We start from the raw sequence: 20126 nt of genomic DNA, 5'->3' as shown, positions 1-20126 counted from the left end.
AGGGGGAGATTGCAAAAAAAACTTTACTAGGGGCTAAAAACAAAGCTCACTAACATTACAGGGGAAGTTTATATATTTAACCCAAAGTTTTACTATTTCATTATATCTGCTACCTTGAGATCATGTTTGTTCCTCTACCTCAACTCAGAAGCACACTTTGCAGCAACCACCATTCTAAAGTTTGACAGCGACTACGATCACTGGAGTGTGGTCATGGAGAATCTCCTTCGATCCAAAGAGTATTGGGTAACTGTCGAATCCGGTTACATAAAGCTGAAGAGTATGGATGGGATGACGGCAGCACAAATAAAGAACTTGGAGGAGTTAAAGCTGAAGGATTTGAAGACGAGTCAAATCTGAAGACGATCACTCAGAAGGAGACATCTAAGTAACTTTGACATTTCATGAAGTTAAAGTGTCAAAGAAATACTCGAGTGAAGAGAGCTCAACTCAAATGTCTACGTTAAGACCCTGAGGTCTTAGCAATGAAGCAGGGTAAATCGATCACTTATTATTTGGGTTGAGTAATGACGATTGCAAACGACATGAGGAGTTGTGGGGAAGATGTGGATGATGTTAAGATCATTGAGAAGATTTTGAGAACCCTAGCTGATAAGTGGAACTACATTGTTTGCTTCATTGAGGAAGCCAAAGACATAGATCAACTATTTGTGGATGCCTTGCAAAGTTCTCTGATCGTTCATGAGCAAAAGTTCAAAGTAAGTGGAGAAAATGAACATGCCTGAAGAGAGATATGGTGGAAGAGGACGAGGAAGATATGCTTTTCGAGGAGGTTGGGGACAATGCAGAGGCAGGGGTAGCCAACCAAGGAGTAAGGAAACAATTGAGTGTTTCAAGTGTCATAAGCTTGGACACTTCCTGTATGAGTGTGAAGCAAATTATACAGATTTTGAGGAATTAGAAGAGTTGGTGCTAATGGCATATGTCGAGACACTTGGAGGTGACCGAGGTATTGTGTGGTATATTTACTCTGGGTGCAACAATCACTTGTGTGGTGATTCATCACTTTTTTGTGAGTTAGAAGAAGGGTTCAACAAGGTGGTTAGATTGGGAAAATATGCAAGCATGAACGTTGTTAGAAAAGGAAGTGTTCAATTAACGGTTAAAGGAGTGAATCCCCTTATACGAGATGTGTATTATGTGCCCGGTTTGAGAATAATCTTCTTAGTGTTAAACGTTGTTAGAAAAGGAAGTGTTTAATTAATGATTAAAGGAGTGAATCCCCTTATACGAGATGTGTATTATGTGCCCGGTTTGAGAATAATCATCTTAGTGTTGGGCAATTGCAAGAAAGTTGGTTGGTTGTACTAATGTAGTCAAATGAGTGTCGGATTTATCATTGCACAAAGAGGGGGTAATCCAAACCTACACAATAGCAAAACAAATGTTTGTGTTGCTATCGATCACTCAATTAATCAAAAGGGAAATCAAGGAAGAGTGTTTCCAAGCAACCACTAAAGACGTGGCTCACCTTTGGCACCAAAGATTCGGTCATCTCAACTACAAAAGGTTGAAGATTTTGTAAATAAAAGGCATGGTAACTGGCTTTCCAGGTCTCTCTGAGGGTGAAATTGTGTGCACTAATTGCTTGAAAGGGAAGAAACATGGAGATGTAATCCCAAGGAGAAGTACATGGAGATCTTCGACAAAGTTAGAGCTGGTTCACGCTGATATTTGTGGCGTGATTTCTCCAATTTTGGAGGGAAATATGAGGTGTTTCATTTTCGTCATTGATGATTATAGTAGGAAGGGGTGGGTGTATTTTCTTGCTAATAAGTCAGATGCATTCACTTCTTTTAAGCTATTTAAAGCTTTTGTTGAAAAAGAAATGGGCCTACCCATTAAATGTCTACAAATAGATCTTGGAGGTGAATTCACATCAGATGAGTTCAATGAATATTGTAAATGAATGGGATTATGAGGCAATTAACTGCTGCATATACATTGCAAGAGAAAAGAGTCGGCGAGCGAAAGAATAGAACAATGATGAATATGGCGAGGATCTTATTGGTTGAGAAAAATGTTCCCAGAAAATTTTGGGCAGAGGCTGTAAACTGGGCATTCTATGTTCTTAATAGATGCCCAACATCATCGATGAAGCAAACGACACCAGAGGAAGCTTGGTGTGGGGTGAAGCATTCGGTCGGGCATTTGAGAGTCTTTGGTTGTGTAACATATGCTCATGTACCGGATGGTCAACGAAAAAATCTTGAAGATAAGATTCGTTGTTGTGTCTTTTTTGGTGTAAGTGAAGAATCAAAGGCATATCGACTATATGATCCTACCTCCAAAAGGATCATTATCATTCGGGATGTTGTCTTTAAAGAAGACGAACAACATAATTGGGAGAAGAGCTCTAAAGAAGATAAAACGTTTGATTTGGAATGGGAAGAAGATAAAAGTGACTAAAGGGAGGAATTGAGTGATGGCAATGAAGAAGAAAATGCAGCTTATGGTAATGAAGAAGAAAATGAAGTTTTTCCAATGATAGGACCTCGAAATAGAAGAGCACCGAGGTGGATGAATGATTATGTCTTTAGTAAAGGTCTTTCCGATGAAGAGGAAGAGGTGCTAACTCACTGAGTGTTGTTTGCTCATGCTGTTCATTTTGATCCTATTTCATTTGACAAAGCTGTAAAGGAGAAATGAAGGGTGTCCATGGATGTAGAAATAAGATTGACTGAGAAGAGTGAAATGTGGGATCTCATGAATATGCTGAAAGAAGCGAAAAAAATATGAGTAAAATGGGTGTACAAAACAAAGTTGAATGAGCTTGGAGAAGTAGAAAAATACAAGGCTCGCTTGGTCGCCAAAGGGTATGTTGTAACGCTCCAATTTATTCAAATTATTTTTCATAATTTGATTATGTGATGTTGTGCATTTATATGCTTTGATGGGTGTTTTGATGTGTTGTGAGGCCCTTGGAATGGGGTAGTTGCCTTAGAAATATAGAAATTAAGGTGTTGGAGGTGTGAGAGCAATAATGTAGAGATGAGGGGTGTTGTGAGTAACTAATTAGTAATATTAGTTGGTAATTATTTTATTTAAATAATTTATTTGAGATTATTTAGATTTAAAATGATTATTTAGAATTTTATTAATAATTAAGTGGAATGATATATGTAGAGATATTGAGGGCAAGATAGTAAATTGCATGAGGAATAGTGAGGGTAAAGAAGGAAGACCATATTAGGGGTCTAAGGGTTATTTGAGTAAAAAGAAAGAAGTGAGAAAGTAAAATCGTAGTTTTAGAACGATCGTGAAACAGAGAGGGAGACAAAAAGAAAAGAGTGAGAAGAGAAGCTATGACTTGGGGAAGATTTCCATGGAATAAGAGGAGAAAAGTTTAAGCTTGGGAACCATCAATCTAAGGTAAGCGTGGGGTTCCAACTTTCTAAGGGTTGTATAATGATTAGGCATGTGGGATTTTATTTCCATGGATATTGTATGATTCTACTCATGAAATTGATTTTCTTGTGTGTGAACCTATATGATGAATTGATGATGTAATTATGGTTGAATTAATGCAATTGTTGGTGAAAATATGTAGAAACATTGAGTAATATGTATGTTTGATGGTTGGTAATGAGAAACATGGTTTTGGTTGCATTTTGGGGTTTTGGGATTGAGAGGGGAATGCTTGTTTGTTTTTGAAAATGTTGCAGAAAAATGCGTATGTCAATTATGTAACCATTTACATGGTTGAGGTAACCGGTTACATTGAAAACGTGTTTTTGAGCATTTTTTGGCGATGTAACCGATTACATGGATGATGTAACCAGTTACATCAAAGAAAAATGGATGTTTATGCTTCTGGAACTGATGTAGCCGGTTATATGAATGATGTAACCCATTACATCGTTGTGTCGACAATTATGTAAAAACTTTAAAAATCCATAACTTTTTACTCGGGTGTCCATTTGACGCTCCGTTTGAACCTACAGGAAGCTAAAAAAATTTATATCATATAAAAATAATTTCGAACACAATGGGTGATTAATTATTGGAAACTGACGCTTTTATGTGTGAGACTTTGTTTGTTATACTGAGATATGTGTATGCTGTTATATTTGATGATGCTACATGATGTTATGTTGTTGTAAAGTTGTTGTTATTGAATATAACATGATGAATTGATAACATGCTTAGTGGATTGTATGTTGTATGTATGGAAAGCAGGTGGCCTGTATTAGCGTGTCGCATTGATGGATGTATATATCAATGTGTTGTGTTTGTTGTATGGTTGTATCGCATGTATTTCGTGTTGTGACTTTAGTCCGGTTGTTGGCTCTGATCCTAGATGGCGTGGATCGGGAGCGACGTGAATCATATTATTCACGGTGTTGGTTGGATCTGATCCTAGATGGCATGGATCAGGAGCATTGTGAACCAAATTGTTCACGATTGGTGGCTCTGGTCCTTTATGGCATGGATTCGGGAGAGCTATTGGTGCCACATGCATTTAGTATGTGGGTTAGTCTTATTTCATTGTAGTCTAACATGATAAATAAGTTATGTGGTTGATGTGTGTATTATAAGATAATTGTTATGCACGGGTGATTGTGTGTGATTGTATAATCCGTATGTGGTATAATTGTTGTAGATGGTGTTGATGTGTGAGATGTGGAATGTATGACTATGCATGATTATATTGCTATATACTTATTTTTATATATTCTCTTATATTTTTGTGATACCTCACCTTTTTGTTAGAATGATGCTTTATACGATATCGTGCAGATAGTCAGGAGTAGTTCCGAGGCTGCGGAGTTTGGAAAAGGTTGCTCTTTATTTTATTTGAGTTGGCGTTATTTCTCTGATAAGTAACACTGGGGGATGAATGCTTTGTTGTTTTGTTGTTTTGATGATTTATTTGGAGTCTTATGAACTCCTTGCTATTTGAATAAATATTGTTTTATGTTGGATGCAAATTGTTTTGATAATAAGTATGATTCTTTTCCATTGCGTAATAAAATTGAAGTTGAGGATTACGAAGTTTGGTTTTGGTTCATCCGTAAATTATGTTATGTATCGATAAATATTTTGAGCAGGTTTAATGTGTTTTGAAAGTGACATCCTAATTGCGTGTTTTATTATTTTAAAAATTTTACTCTGATTTTATAGTAATATTCTTCGGGGAAATTAAGGTATTACATATGCTCAGGAATACAAAGTTGATTATGAAGAAATATACATCCATGTAGCTCGTATGGACATGATTTGAATGATTTTTGTACTTGCTTCACAAAGAGGTTGATGTGTGTTTCAGCTGGATGTGAAGTCAACCTTTCTTCATGGGAAGTTAGTTGAGACAACGTATTTGGATCAACCAAGGGGTTATGAAATAAAGAATGAGAAGCAGAAGGTATATAAGCTTAACAAAGCTTTGTACGAACTCAAGAAGGCATTGCAAGCATGGTTCATCCGAATTGAATCTTACTTCAGAAAGAAAAGCTTTAAGATGGAGGATAGTGAGCAAACTTTGTTTACTAGAGTTAAACAAGTATTTGACCATTAGCTTGTATGTTGATGATTTAATTTATATTGGAGATGATGAAAAAATGATATATGAATTCAAAGAGTCCATGATGAAGGAATTTGATATGTCAGGCTTGGGAAATATGAGGTATTTGCTTGGTATTAAGGTAGTTTAGTTTGATGGAGGTATATTTATCAGTCAAACAAAATATGTGATAGAAGTTTTGAGAAGATTTGAAATGGAACATAGAAATCCTATTGAAAATCCAATGGTTCTTGGATTTAAAATCTCCAAATATGAAAATGGTGTTGAGATGGAGAATTCATTTTTCTACCAATAGCTTGGAAGCTTGATGTAATTTACCACTACGAGGTCGAACATAATGTATGCGGTTAGCTTATTGAGCAGGTATATGTGAAGGCCAACAAAAGTTCATTATTATGCGGCTAAAAAAATTCTACATTACTTGCAAGGTACGACAAAGTTTGACATTCTCTACAATGTGGAAGAAAAATTGGAATTTAGTGACTTTACTAATAGTGATTATGTTGGATCGGTGGAGGATAGAAAAATTATTTTAGGTAATGTTTTAATGCTAAGTGGAGCTACAGTAGCTTGGTTTTCTCGAAAACAATCAATAGTAACGTTAAGTACGACGGAAGCCGAATTTATAGTAGTTGCGGGAAGCAGTTGTCAAGTGTGAGAATTGGATGGAACTCTAGTGTGTTGAAGGGTAGCTTCTGGTTCGACAGAGATTGTGTCGAAGACCTAAATACTGTAGTCGAAGTGTGGTCTAGTATGTGGGTGTTGAAATGTTAGGGTTGCTAGTATTTCGAATTGGGCCGGTTTGTTATGTCCAATTGTTTAAGTTAGCTTTTACCCTAAGTTAGCTTGTAATGAGTATTTGTGAAAAAGCTCATTAGTTTAGTATGTTAGGTTTTATTATAAATAGAATACTAGTCTCTCATTATTGCATACTGTAAATACTAATTTAGAGTGAGAGGGTTATTTGTTATTCTTGTAACACTTGTAATCTTGTTTGAAGAGAAAGTAAAAGAATAGTAGTTATAACCAATCCTTGTTGTTTTTCTTGTCTTTCCTAATTCCCTATTATACTTTGTTCATGACATCGTTTTTCACAACAAATTGGTACGGTAAGCATGGAGAAGATGCCTTCAACAAAGTATGAGATTGAAAAATTCACCGGAGTGAACAATTTCAGTCTGTGGCGTTTGAAGATGAAAGCCTTATTGGTTCGGCAGGGTTGTTTGGAAGCGTTGAAGAGAGCGGCGGCTGTGGACATTGCGTTAACGGAAAGAGAGAAGACAACCGTGATTGAGAAAGCACACAACACAATTTTGTTGAGCCTTGGTCATAAGGTTCTTCGACAGGTATCAAAGGAGACGACGACATCAGGGTTATGAGTGAAACTTGAAAGTTTGTACATGACCAAATTAATGGTAAATCGACTCTACCTGAAGCAAGCTTCGTATTCATTCAAGATGATTGAAGACAAATTATTGGCTGAGCAGTTGGATATGTTCAAAAAGATGATTCTTGATCTTGAAAATATTGATGTGAAGATCGATGATGAAGATCAAGTGTTATTACTATTGTGTGCTTTGCCTCGATCACATGCTCACTTCAAAGAAACTCTCCTGTATGGAAGGGAGTCCCTGGCCTTTGAAGAAGTTCAATCAGCCCTTTATTCGAAGGACTTGAACGAACGAAAGGAGCATAAAACTTCGATTGTTGGTGAAGGTTTTGCCATTAAGGGCAAATTCTAGTGAAAGGATGGTAAGTTCGACAAGAAGAAAGGCAAAAGTCAATTGAAATCTTATAATGGCGAAGCATATGGTATTCGATGCTATCATTGTAAGAAGGAGGGTCGCACAAGAAAGGTATGCCCTGAACTCCTGAAAGATCATGGAGGTAAGGATAATGGCAACGCTGCCATTGTTCAAGATGATTTTGAATCATCTGATGTTCTTGAGGTTTCAAGTGGTGACTTGAGTAAGGAGTGGATTATGGATTCATGTTGTACTTGGCACATGACCCCAAACAAAGACTTGTTCGAGGAATTATGTGATCAAGATGGTGGATCTGTATTGATGGGAAATAACAAAGCTTGCAAGATTGAAGGTGTTGGATCTGTGAGATTCAAACTCCATGATGAGTCAATAAGGTTGTTGACTGAAGTCAGATATGTTCCTGATTTGAAGAGAAACATGATTTCTATTGGTGAATTCGACAAGAAATGATATGTTTTCTAAGGAGAGAAAACTATCCTAAGAGTCATGAAGGGATCAAAGGAAGTCTTGAGAGGCGTGAGGAAACAAGGCTTGTATACCTTTGAAGCTGAAGTTGTAAGTGGTTTGACAAATGTTGCATCCATGAAACCTTTGTCGAAAACGGAAATTTGGCACATGAGATTGGGTCATGCCAATGAAAGGGGTCTGGTCGAATTAGGGAAACAATATCTGCATGGTGGAGATAAAGTCGAAAAGCTGAAGTTTTGTGAACCCTGTGTACTTGGAAAATCTTACAGAGTGAAGTTCAACAAAGGCAAACAAAGAACACATGGATCCCTTGATTATATCCATGCTGGTCTTTGGGGGTCTGCAAGGTGTCAATCACATTCAGGAGCAAGGTATTTTCTATCCATAGTAGATGATTATTCCAAAAAATTATGGGTATTCATCCAGAAGACTAAGGATGAAACTTTTGAGAATTTCAAAAGTTGGAAGACTCTGGTCGAAAATTAGACTGGCAGAAAGGTCAAGAGGTTGAGAACCGACAATGGCCTTGAATTTTGAAATGAGGCGTTCGACAGATTTTGTGCTGCCTCTGGTATTGCAAGGCACAAAACTACTGTAGGTACTCCATAGCAAAATGGTTTAGCTGAAAGGTTTAATCAAACTATTTTGGAGAGAGTTAGATGCATGTTGACTAGTGCTGGGTTAAAGAAGGTGTTCTGGGATGAGGCTGTTTCGACAACAACATATCTGATAAATAGATGTCTTTCGATAACATTTGATATGAAGACACCTGAAGAAGTTTGGTCAGGACATCCGCAAAATCTCGGAAAACTTAGAGTATTTGGCTACGTATCCTATGCTCACATTAGGCAAGACAAGGTCGAACCTAGAGCTCTGAAATGCATGTTCAGGGGATACCCTGAAGAAGTCAAAGCTTATAGGCTATGGTGCTTAGAGCCATGTCACAAGAAGAGTATTACCAGTCGAGATGTAGTTTTCAATAAAGCTTAAATGGCTTTTAAGAAAATTGATGATGTTGGTCGAAATATAGAAACATCTAACGAAGATTTGGAACAGGTACATATTCCTGTTGAGGTGGAGCATGTTGATGCTGAATTTCATATCCCTAATGAAGTCGAAGAAGATGCTGAGGAAATTGAGGAAACTCGACTACCTATTGTCAAGAGATAGGTCGAAAAGAGTCATCAAGCCACCCCAGAGACTTGGGTATGCAGATCTTAAAGCTTATGCCTTAATCTTTACAAGTGAGGTTCTAGACGAAGAACCTAGAGACTACAAGGAAGTTATGAGGAGTCGAAATAAGACTGAATGGCTGAAGGCCATGAATGATGAGATGAAATCTCTTCATGATAATCACACTTGGGACCTGATCAAGAAACCTGCCGGGGCAAGGTTAGTCAGGTGTAAATGGATTTTCAAAGTTAAGGAAGGAATCGAAGGAGTTGCGTCAAAAAGATACAAGGTAAGGTTGGTCACAAGGGGTTTCACTCAGAAAGAAGGTGTCAACTTCAATGATGTGTTTTCTCCAGTTGTGAAACATAGGTCCATTCGAATGTTTCTTAACACGGTGGCACAGTTTGATCTTGAACTAGAACAAATGGATGTGAAGATTGCGTTCTTGTATGGTGATCTAGATGAAATGATCCTGATGAGGCAACTTGAAAGGTATGTCGAAAAGGGAAGGACAATTATGTGTGCAAACTAAAGAGATCTTTATAGGGGCTGAAACAATCTCCTCGACAGTGGAATAGGAGATTCGACAAGTTCATGTCACGCATAAGTTTCGTTAGAAGCCAGTTCGAGCACTGTGTTTACTTTCGATTTCGACTTGGTAATTCATTTGTTATTTCGTTGCTTTATGTGGATGATATTCTCATAGCAAGCAACAATGTCGAAGATGTAATGAGGGTGAAGGCTGAACTCATAAGGAGTTTGATATGAAAGATCTGGGAGCTGCATCCAGGATTCTTGGAATTGACATTCGAAGAGATAGAAAGTAGTTGAAATTATGCTTATCACAAGAGGCATTCCTACGGAAGATTCTCGACAAGTTTGGTATGTCGAATTCAAAGCCTATTGTGACTCTAACAAACCCTCAATTTAAGCTAAGTGTAGATCACTGTCCCAATACTGATGTCGAAAGAGCCTATATGAATAGCATCCCATATGCTAATATAGTTGGTTCTTTGATGCATGCTATGGCCTGTATTAGACCCGATATAACATATGCAGTAAGTCTTGTAAGCAGGTACATGGGGAATCCTAGAAAGGCTCACTGGCAAGTATTGAAGTTGATTTTAAGGTACATAAATGAGTCTCTGAATAGGGTCCTAATTTATGGTGGAGCCTTGAGTGAAGATAATAAAGCAGTAATCGAAGGATATGTCGACTCTGATTATGCAGGTTGTATGGATTCTAGAGAATCTATTTCTGGATATGTTTTCACTATGTTTGGCACAACAATTAGTTGGAAAACAACACTTTAGAAGGTTGTTGCTCTATCAACCATTGAAGTGGAGTATATTGCCCTAACTGAAGCTGTGAAAGAAGCATTGTGGTTGAAGGTTTTGCAAAGGAGCTGAAACTTCAAGGTCGAGGTATCATTGTTATATGTGATAGTCAAAGTGCAGTACACCTGTCGAAGAACTCAGCATATCATGAGCGAACTAAGCACATCAATGTGAGGTTTCATTTTGTCAGAGGAGTAATCGAGCATGGAGAAGTTCAAGTGCTGAAGGTTTCGACAGATCACAATGCTGCTGATATGATCACCATGTCATTGCCGAGTTGCAAGTTTTTCCACTATATGCAGTTGATAAAGTTGCATGGAAAAAGCTAGTTTGTTCTTTGATGTTACAGAGTTTGTTCCAAGGTGGAGATTTGTGAGAATTGGATCGAACTCTAGTGTGTCGAAGGGTAGCTTCTGGTTCGACAGAGATTGTGTCGAAGACCTACATACTATAGTCGAAGTGTGTTCTAGTATGTGGGTGTTCAAATGTTAGGGTTGTTAGTATTTCGAATTTGGGCCTGTTTGTTATGTCCAATTGTTTAAGTTAGCTTGTAATGGGTTTTTGTGAAAAAACACATTAGTTTAGTATGTTAGGTTTTATTATAAATAGCATACTAGTCTCTCATCATTGCATACTGCAAATCCTAATTTAGGGTGAGATGGTTATTTGTTATTCTTGTAACACTTGTAATCTTGTTTGGAGAGAAAGTAAAAGAATAACAGTTATAACCAATCCTTGTTGTTCTTCTTGTTTCCCCTAATTTCCTATTATACTTTGTTCTTGACATCATTTTTCACAACATCAACAAATATGAATGGAAAGGGTGCTGAAGAAGATAGGCTACACGGGCTGTGGAAGTACTGTCATTTTTTGTGACAAAAACTCAACAATGGAACTTGGTGATGCATGACAGAAGCAAGCACATTGATGTCCGCTACCATTTCTTAAGGGAGATGTGAATGAAGGAGTTGTGCATCTTCAGTTTTATGGTACAAGACATCAATTAGCGGACATCCTCACAAAAGTATTGATAAATTGAACTATATCACTGGGAATTAGGGATGACAACGAGGCGGGTCGGGACATTTATTACCTCCTAAAATCTAAATTCGAATTTCAAACAATCTCCGTTTCTCGTCCCAAACTCAAATGGGGATGGAGAATTAAAACCCAAATTCGACCCAAACGAGTTCGGGTTGAGTTCGAGTATCCCCGTCACGCCACCATCCATTTAATGAAATCAATTTTTTTAATAAAATTTTTTTTCCAAAATTAAATTACTTTATAAATAATAAAATGAAATAGTTTCAAAAGAAATTCACACATACATTTCAAATATTTGAAATAATAAATATAAATCAAAATATCAAAACTTTGACTATATATATAATATTATAAATGATCAAATATATATAATAATATACATAATGAAATAAGCAGGGCTAGTTCGGAGATGGGTACTAGTGTCCCTACCCGACCCGTCTCCATATTTTGTAATCGGGAAAAACTCAAACCTGATGTGAGTTTGAGGTGGATACCCGCATATATGGATTTTGTTGCCATGCCTATTGCACTAGGAATTGATCTATCGATCTCACACGTGTAAGTAGGAAATTTTAACTGATGTTACCATTTTGTCTATGTATAAATAAAAGCAATTGTAGACCATAATTACGAGACAAGATCTTCTCCATTTCCTTCTTTCTCTATTTTGTGCATTAATAAAGTTTTAAAAATATTAATATAGTAATGTGACATATAATATATATATATTTATTTTTTATGCCCTACATATATCTCTAAAATTATAGTAACGGAGAAAAAAAAAGAAAAAAAAGAAAAGAAAGGATCCTATATCCATAATTACACATAAATCTATACATTAAATTCAGCGTGCAACCAACCAGTAACACAACACTCATTTGCAGTCACTGAAACCAACCAAAACACCAAATCCTAACCGCAACAATGAGCTTCATCGACGACGGCATCGACTTAGACCCCTCCGATTTCGGCACATCAGTCCCTTTAAAGAAAGTCCCTAACGGCGACGTATTCCAAGCCTCCCGCGCCGGCGACGTCGACCGTCTCCGGTACCTTCTAGAATGCGGCGTTAACGTCAACGCACGTGATCAATGGGACTCCGTCGCACTCTACTACGCTTGCCTCGCCGGTCACCTCGACGCCGCTCGTATGCTTCTCGAAAGCGGCGCTATTTGCTCCGAACATACCTTTGACGGTGACCGCTGTCATTACTCCGCTCTTAATTTGAAGGTTCGGAAATTGCTCAAAGCGTTTGAAGCTCGGCCTCCGCCGCTGAATCCCTTGCAGTCTTCTCTGAGGGATACTTTCTTTGCTTGCCCGGCTAATTCGCAGTCTGGTGGCTTTCAGTTTTCCGGTATGAAATGTGAATTCTATTCTACCTTGTTTTTTTTTTTTTTTCTACTAGTTTGATTAATTAGTATATGAGAATGTTAAGCTGCGGAATCTCTTTTTTAATTTAGGAATTTTTTGTTGCAATTTTCAATATATTTTTTTGATCAAGTTGCAATTTTTGTTTTGATGTAAGAAGGATGCACTTGAAATTAAAGGGGAATGCAACAAAAATATGTGCCTGTGAGAATTTTGTTTTGCTTATGATAATGGAGGAATTTGATTTATAGGTTGTGAGAATGTATGAGAGAGCTTAAGAAAAATTGGAGCTTTATAAGCTCACTTTAGGGTATGTTTGGATTGAGGATTTTAGAGGGTTTTAAGAGCTAAGTCTTTATTTTTGTATATATTTTCCAGACTTAATATTTTTTTTTTAAAGAATAACATGATAGATGATCTTATAACATTTCAACTAATCTTAATATGTATCCAGAGACATTTTATAGCTTCCTCAATTTAAATATGAAAAATAAGTTCCCCTCCCATTTCACCCGCTTTCCTTCAAAATCCTCTATCCAGGCATACCCTTAATTTAGGAGTTTCACAGTTTTTGTTAGATTATATAAAGTGTTTAGTCACCGGTTGTGGTTGTTTCGGAAGTATGCTTGCTGAAATTGTTTTTGCTTTGGGGAAGGGTGTGCTTTCAGTGGTTGGTGCGGCTTTTTCGGTCGCCGTTTAGGATGTCATTCTGGTTAGATCCTTTTTCTGCAGTGTAGGGTCTGTTCTCTCTATTACGGTAGCACATGTCCGGTTTGGGAATTTATTCTAGGGTGGTTTGTTTTGGCATTCAGCTAGTATTGAATTTTTAATTGACCGGAGGTTTTGGTAAATCTGCAAACCATTCTCAGAGCATTGAAGGTGCAAAAGTAAGTGAATTAGTTTTCCTTTTCTTTCTCTACTGATAGGCTTTGCTTTAGTCTTCTTTGCTGCTAATTTTTATTAGGTGGTGGTCTTTGGTTTAAAGTGCCTTTTAGTTGGAACCTTGTTAGTATTGTTTGACTCACTTTCATTTGTTTTCCGTCTGTGTGGCATTATGCTGAAATTCTACTATTTTCATCTTACACAACTTGTGATAGAATGGAACAATTTTAATATACTTTGAATGTAAAAATAAATTAATTTCTTTCATAGTACTTGTTAAAAAATTTACCCAATGAGCTCAGATTTGTAGTGTTTATAGTTTTAGCGGTCAGGGGTGAAACAAGTGATGAAGGAGTCGGGAAGACAGCTGTGAACAATAGGGGCATATTGTGATAGATAGGTGTATATTGGGAGTTTTTGTTGCTAATTTCAATACAAAATATACATAGGAAATTGAAGGGGAATACAACAAAGAACCGAATTGCTCTTTGTTGCCACATATTAATTGAGATGACAAATCATCATGTCTTAGCCGCTACATGTTACACTGACTGTTACTAGGGCTTATTCTGAGCAGAACACAACAACTACACAAGTTAAGCCAGGTGACACGGCACACTAACACAATACAAAAGTGCATAACTGTTGACAAACTATTTTGCTTTTCCTCTCCATTTCAAAATCTACAGCAGTGTCGGCATAAGTTTAGCTTCATAGTCAGTGTGCTCAATCTTCCCCTGCTTGGAATTTGTTGAAGGACATGGGGGCGGGGAGATACTGTTTGCACAGTGTTAAGGTGAAAACGATTAGAAGATATTTGATAATAAGCTGCAGCCTGTTAGCTCTGGTTTTTCTTAGTTTAACAAAATTCAGGTTGCATAAATGTTATCAATGGAAGACTATGAAGCACGGACACTGGTAATAATTTTGAGAAAATGAATAAATTGAATGTAATTACAAGTGTCGGTGTTGGTGTCCGACACGGTTACGGACATGGACACACATTTTTTTAGAGTTGTCGGTGCTATAGAGATGGTAGAAGGCGGTTCAAGGCAGCAAGCCAAAAATCCACCAAAACCATATGGTGGATGGCATTGCGGCCTATTAAAGAAGCACGCCGGCTATAAATTATACCAAAAAAACTGAATAATATAATAATAAAAAAAACTGATAAGCATCAGACATAGTTCAACCCCGCAACTCAATTGTCTGCCACAGTTGAATCCATGCATGAACTCGGGATAACAAATTGAAGCTACATCAGGCACATATTATTTCACTAGATTTTAGGTCGGTTTTGTTTTATTTCTCGTAAAAAGGGTTGCTTCATGGCTTTAGTGATGGCTCTCCTAGATCACAAATGTTGGTCAATTTCATTGATTAGACAAGCGTGTCTGGTAAATTGATATAGATATAGTAACCTTTACCCTCCACTTATTAGTGTCATAACATTTGGATCACTTAATCATCTACTTCCAATCTTGAGATGTTTCATTGGTGATCTATTTGAGTGTGCTTGCTTTTCTTCTTGGCTTTTTCTTGTTTGTCATTTTATATTCTTAATTTTGTGTCTGAATTTTCCTTCTTGAAACTCTTGTGTTGATGGCTTTGATAGATTTCTTGCACTGTGTTTGGATTTATTGATAACTGCCAATCAGGGTTCCAATCCAAGAACCAAAGAGGAGACATTGCTCACTCGCCTTTCTCATTAGAATTTTTTCTTATTTCATTTGTAGGAAAAGTGCTCCTATGCCTAAAATGCATTAAACAAAAGGGTTACACCACTTATTAAAATAAAACAAAAACTATTACATTTCAATTTAAACACAAATGCAATTAAAATTATTCTAAAGTCATACCATACCATAAATATTTCCTTGTTTTCCTTCTTATTAGCTCCTTTTGGGTCCTCATCACAATTCTTACCACAATCTTACCAAATATGGTTAGTGTGTTATGAAGACTTAAGTTCCAACAAAAATAAAAAATCTGAATAATCCTCTGAGGTACACCAAGAATGACAAAAGGGTTTGCATGGGAAGAGTCCTCCACCTCAAATAGGAATCTGATATCAGATTTCTTATGATAATTTGAAGAGAAACACCGACAATATATCTGAATACTGTTTTACTGAATTCTCAACTCTGTTGAAAATTACATGTGGAATTGCTTATTTTAGCCGCATGTATCTTGAACTGACTGAATGCTGAAGTGGTTTAATCAATGACACTACACTGACTTTTTCTCTAATTTGATTATTTAAACCCCTTATTATGGTATTGGACTTTCCTAGACATGATTAACTGATCAAATACGTAGACTAATGATTTTTGAGCAGGTAAGATAATATTCTTACACAACACGTAATTAAGGCTCAACTACTGAGACTATCAAATGATAAAAGAAGGCCTGTTTATTCTTTATCTTCTCTCTCCTATTTCTCTCATGTGAGACGGGGATGTCTTTGTTTGTGATAATTAATTTTCCAAATAAGAATGTTGTATTTATACATGGCCTGGGACTCAATATTTATCATATTTGAATAGGTATTCCAACCACTCAAGGGTTAAGTTCCAATTACTTTCCTCCAGATGTAGTTTTTACTGTACAAGGAAGACCTATTGAAGCTCACAGGGTCATATTAAGTGCAAGGTCACCATTTTTCAAGAAAAAATTTGAGACTGATTGGAAAGAGCGCAGTGAAGTAAGACTTTCACGGGAAAAACTGTCATATCCCGCACTTTATAGCCTTATAAATTTCTTTTATTCAGACAGATTAGAGATTGCTGTGGATGACATGGATGGTCTTGTGAGAATTTGCAAAGTATGCAAATGTGAATCTCTACAGAAAATTCTCGAGAAAGAATTGGCTCATCAAAAATATGCACTGTATAAAGCTTTGAGTGATGTAGACAATTCTCAGAAACGGTTTATTTTACAAGGTCTATCCCTTCCTGAAGAAGACAGGCTTCCCGCTGCCTTGCGCAGAATCCTTCTGACAGCCCTTTCAAATTCCATTCATGAGAATGGTCAAGATAATGGAATCGATAAATTGGTATCTAAGATGGATTCCATGCAGATAGATAAACCTCTAAATGATCTTGCTGATGTTTGCATAAGAGTTGATAAAAAAAATTTCCGCTGCCATAAAGTTATTTTAGCATCAAGGTCAGAATATTTCAAAGCTAGACTATCACGTATGAAGGATTTCCATGAAGGGAAAGATGAATTGTATATGGACTCCCTTCCTTGTCTTGAAGAACATGACATGAGTGTGGAAGCATTTGAGAAAATGATTGAATATATGTAAGTCTCTTCCTTTTACTGTGAAATTTGGAAATTGAATATCTTGGAGGGATCTAGTTTGGAAATAATTAAATCGTTAACTTGAGAGATCATTTTGTGAATCAGTATCCGTGACTTTGTTTTATTCTATAGATTCTGATTTACAGTTAAGTGCTTTGCAATGTGGATATTCTTTCTCACATGCCAGATTATTTGTATTTATATTTGGGAGAAAAGCTTCACCTATTTTTTTATATGTCATTCTGGAATATGTAACAAGTTGACCCAACATAACCAATTTCATTTAATTTTGTAGCTTAAGTACTTATGGCTGTGCTTCCACCCAGTTTGTCAAAGATCTAAAACCTATTCAGTTGCCTTAGTTTGATGCATGTTTGTTTTAGTACCATGTCATTTTTGGGTTGCTATATATTAGCTTCTGTAGCATGCTCCTGCAACTGTCCCTTTTGCTTAAAGTTTCTGAAAACTTTAATGTAATATTTGTACTCTTTTTTTACGTTAAGTAACTATACATTAATTTTCTGCTGCAAGTATGATTTTTTGTGAATTTTATCCGGCTCTCTATGTTGGTTCAGGTACACCGATCGTTTGCAGGAGATAAATCCAGATCAGGTTTTTGGACATCCATATAGATTTCTGTTAAAAGTTTGTCTTTTTTATCTTCAAATATTCATATTATGTTTTGATTTTTAACAGGCTGAGGAAATGTTTGATATTGCTTCTAGATACTTGATGTTTCCTCTTAAGCGTGCAGTGGCTGATGTCTTGGTGCCACACTTGGAAATGGCGTCACCTGAAGAACTTTGCCAGTGGTTAATGCTAGCTGACATGTATTTTTCTTTTCTGCCTGTCTCTCTCCTTCATCTTTCTCTGATGGCTGCAATTGTTGTCATTTTTGTTTCTTTATTAGGATTATATAATTGTTTCAATATATTTTGATACTTGTGCTTTATTACCTTTTCGTTTCTACTTGTTTTAGACCTCACTATGTTACCATTTCCCTCTTATTTCATTCGCCACTGCTCAAATTGACCTTAGGATTGTGTTGTAAGAGGAAACTATGTTTTTGTTCGCTGATTTATACGACTTCTAACTGAAGAGTATTGTAGCCTGTTGTGGTGAATTACATATGTTATGTTCCTTTTTTCTTTCTTCTTATGATAATTGATCTTTGTCCTCATTATTTTGTGAAATACTATTGTTGGAACTTGGAAGTATATTTAGATCTATAATATTGAATCTGTATATATATCTATTGAATATTTGTTCATTTCCAGGTATGGTGTTTTGAAGATTCGGGAATTCTGCCTAGATACCATTGCCTGTAATTTTGAATTATTTGCGGATACTAAAGAATTCAGGGCCATGCTGCTGACTTTGCCTGCACCATCTGGAGACTCATCTCTTCGTACCACTGTCCCAAGCATGCCTGGATCTACCCTAAATAACGATCAAGGAAATCTTCTCGATGATTTACGTGATAAATGGCTTGAAATTGAAGCTGCTGAACTCGACGAGAGAGATGATAGTGCTTTGCAATTTGACAAGCGCCTAGAGATGCTTATGCTTGTTGCAGAGCATGAAAAGTCATCAGGAGATGTTGATTCAAATTGTGCTAATGATGTTCCATCCTTGGCTTTCTCTTCAATCACTCCTGTAATTTCAGGCGAACAAAGAGAACCGTAGCTTTCCGAATACAGTTTTTTGGAATGTATAGATTTTTAGATTATCACGGTGGTAGTTTTTAGAGAGCAGGGTACTAAGTTAGGTTGCTTGGAGTACTTAAGTTGAGTTTTAGTAACTGAAGTTGCTCGAGCATTCATTGGTTCTTAAAGTTTTATTTATTATATTCTTACTATTATTACACGGTAGTTTTGACATTTTGGTTGTGTCTTGCATGGTTGTGTGCTTATTCAAACCAGCTTTTTACAACTTAGTCTGAGGGAAACTCTTTAAACCAGCTAGAAAAGACCTCATAATATTATTTCTGCGTTCTAGATTATTTGGGTTATCTATTACTAAAAAAAAAAGAAATAAAAATACTTAAGAGTATCTCAGGAAGTCTTTCCATACATCTCATTTCATTTATGTTCTTATTTGATTGTAATAATGACATGGATAAAGTTGTGCATAACCGGTATAAACAGATGTTAGTTTCTATATCATTTCTTTCATGCCAATACAGGTGATATTATTATTATTGTAATATGTGCCAAGTCTCTTACTATCTGACTAATCAAAGATAAAGATTCTAATTGGCATTCAAGGATATCATTTGTACCATGATGAGTGAATGCATATTGAATTAGGCATTGAGACCAACATCACTTTTTTAATGAAATATTTAGGATGTTGGAAAAACTTAAAAGTTTAGAGAACAGTTGCACAAGGGTTTGTCTTCGTAAGGCAGGGAAAACTTAAAAGTTTAGAGAACAGTTGCACAAGGGTTTATATTTATCTCAATTTCAAGGTGGCAAGGCTGGAAGAAACATGGTATTCATAGGAAATCCTTCCACGGGAGCCTAAACATAGTAATCCTAACATGGTATTCATAGGATATCCTTTCACGGGAGCCAATTACAATCCTGTGCGTAAAAGGGTGCACATCAACATAGGCAAAAAGGGTGCACATCAACATAGGCGTGATTTCCAATGAATCAAAGACATGAAAGTGAGACATGGAAATGCTAGGATACACCAGAGAAAGGAAGTGGTATCAATCATATTTTTGCAAAACCTATTCAAAGTGAAGGTTCAGATTAAGAGATTAATGTTGAAGACACTTGAGGAAATGATGGATCAATAGAGACTCAAACACATGTGAGCAAGTTCTTAATAGATTTGCATATTGTGAACTATCATCTAACAATGCAGTCAGTAATAAACGCAAACTTATACATTTTGCTTTGCTAGCTGATGCTTAATCAACCATGATGAGACAATGACTACATTTTGCTTTGCTAGCTGATGCTTAATCAACCATGATGAGACAATGAAGAGTCAGATATGGAAGGAGACCATGATTGAAGAACTCAAGTCAATTGAAAATAATCACACTTGAGAGCTGGTAACACTACTTGAAAGAAAGAAGACTATTGATGTGAAATGGATATTCAAGGCAAAATTGAATTCATATGGCTCATTCTCTAGGCATAAGAAAAGGTTAGTAGCTAGAGGCTTCATGTAGAAGTATGGTATGACTATAATTAGGTGAATGGAAGGAGGCCATGATTGAGG

The 20126-nt window shown here is 36.5% G+C and overlaps 1 protein-coding gene across 1 annotated transcript; it reads left to right on the top strand.

Annotated features, from left to right (window-relative positions):
- The first annotated feature begins 12166 nt into the window (after positions 1-12166).
- On the top strand, positions 12167-18769 carry LOC131661616 (BTB/POZ domain-containing protein At2g04740). Its single transcript, XM_058931213.1, has 5 exons — positions 12167-12687; positions 16130-16889; positions 17465-17501; positions 17586-17719; positions 18167-18769. The coding sequence occupies exons 1-5, from the start codon at positions 12258-12260 to the stop codon at positions 18573-18575; spliced, it is 1770 nt and encodes a 589-aa protein (XP_058787196.1). The 5' UTR covers positions 12167-12257; the 3' UTR covers positions 18576-18769.
- Positions 18770-20126: the final 1357 nt, after the last annotated feature.

The sequence above is a fragment of the Vicia villosa genome, linkage group LG3 (genome assembly GCF_029867415.1).
Source record: "Vicia villosa cultivar HV-30 ecotype Madison, WI linkage group LG3, Vvil1.0, whole genome shotgun sequence".
Classification (NCBI taxonomy): domain Eukaryota; kingdom Viridiplantae; phylum Streptophyta; class Magnoliopsida; order Fabales; family Fabaceae; genus Vicia; species Vicia villosa.
The sequence above is the reverse complement of the archived record's forward strand: the minus strand, read 5'-3'. Positions and strand labels throughout refer to the sequence as shown.

Excerpts from the sequence above, each read along its gene's own strand:
- LOC131661616 (XM_058931213.1), top strand. The coding sequence starts at position 12,258 with ATGAGCTTCATCGACGACGGCATCGACTTAGACCCCTCCGATTTCGGC. Across the intron at positions 12,688-16,129 it reads TGGTGGCTTTCAGTTTTCCG|GTATTCCAACCACTCAAGGG; the intron begins GTATGAAATGTG and ends ATATTTGAATAG. Across the intron at positions 17,502-17,585 it reads AGGAGATAAATCCAGATCAG|GCTGAGGAAATGTTTGATAT; the intron begins GTTTTTGGACAT and ends GATTTTTAACAG.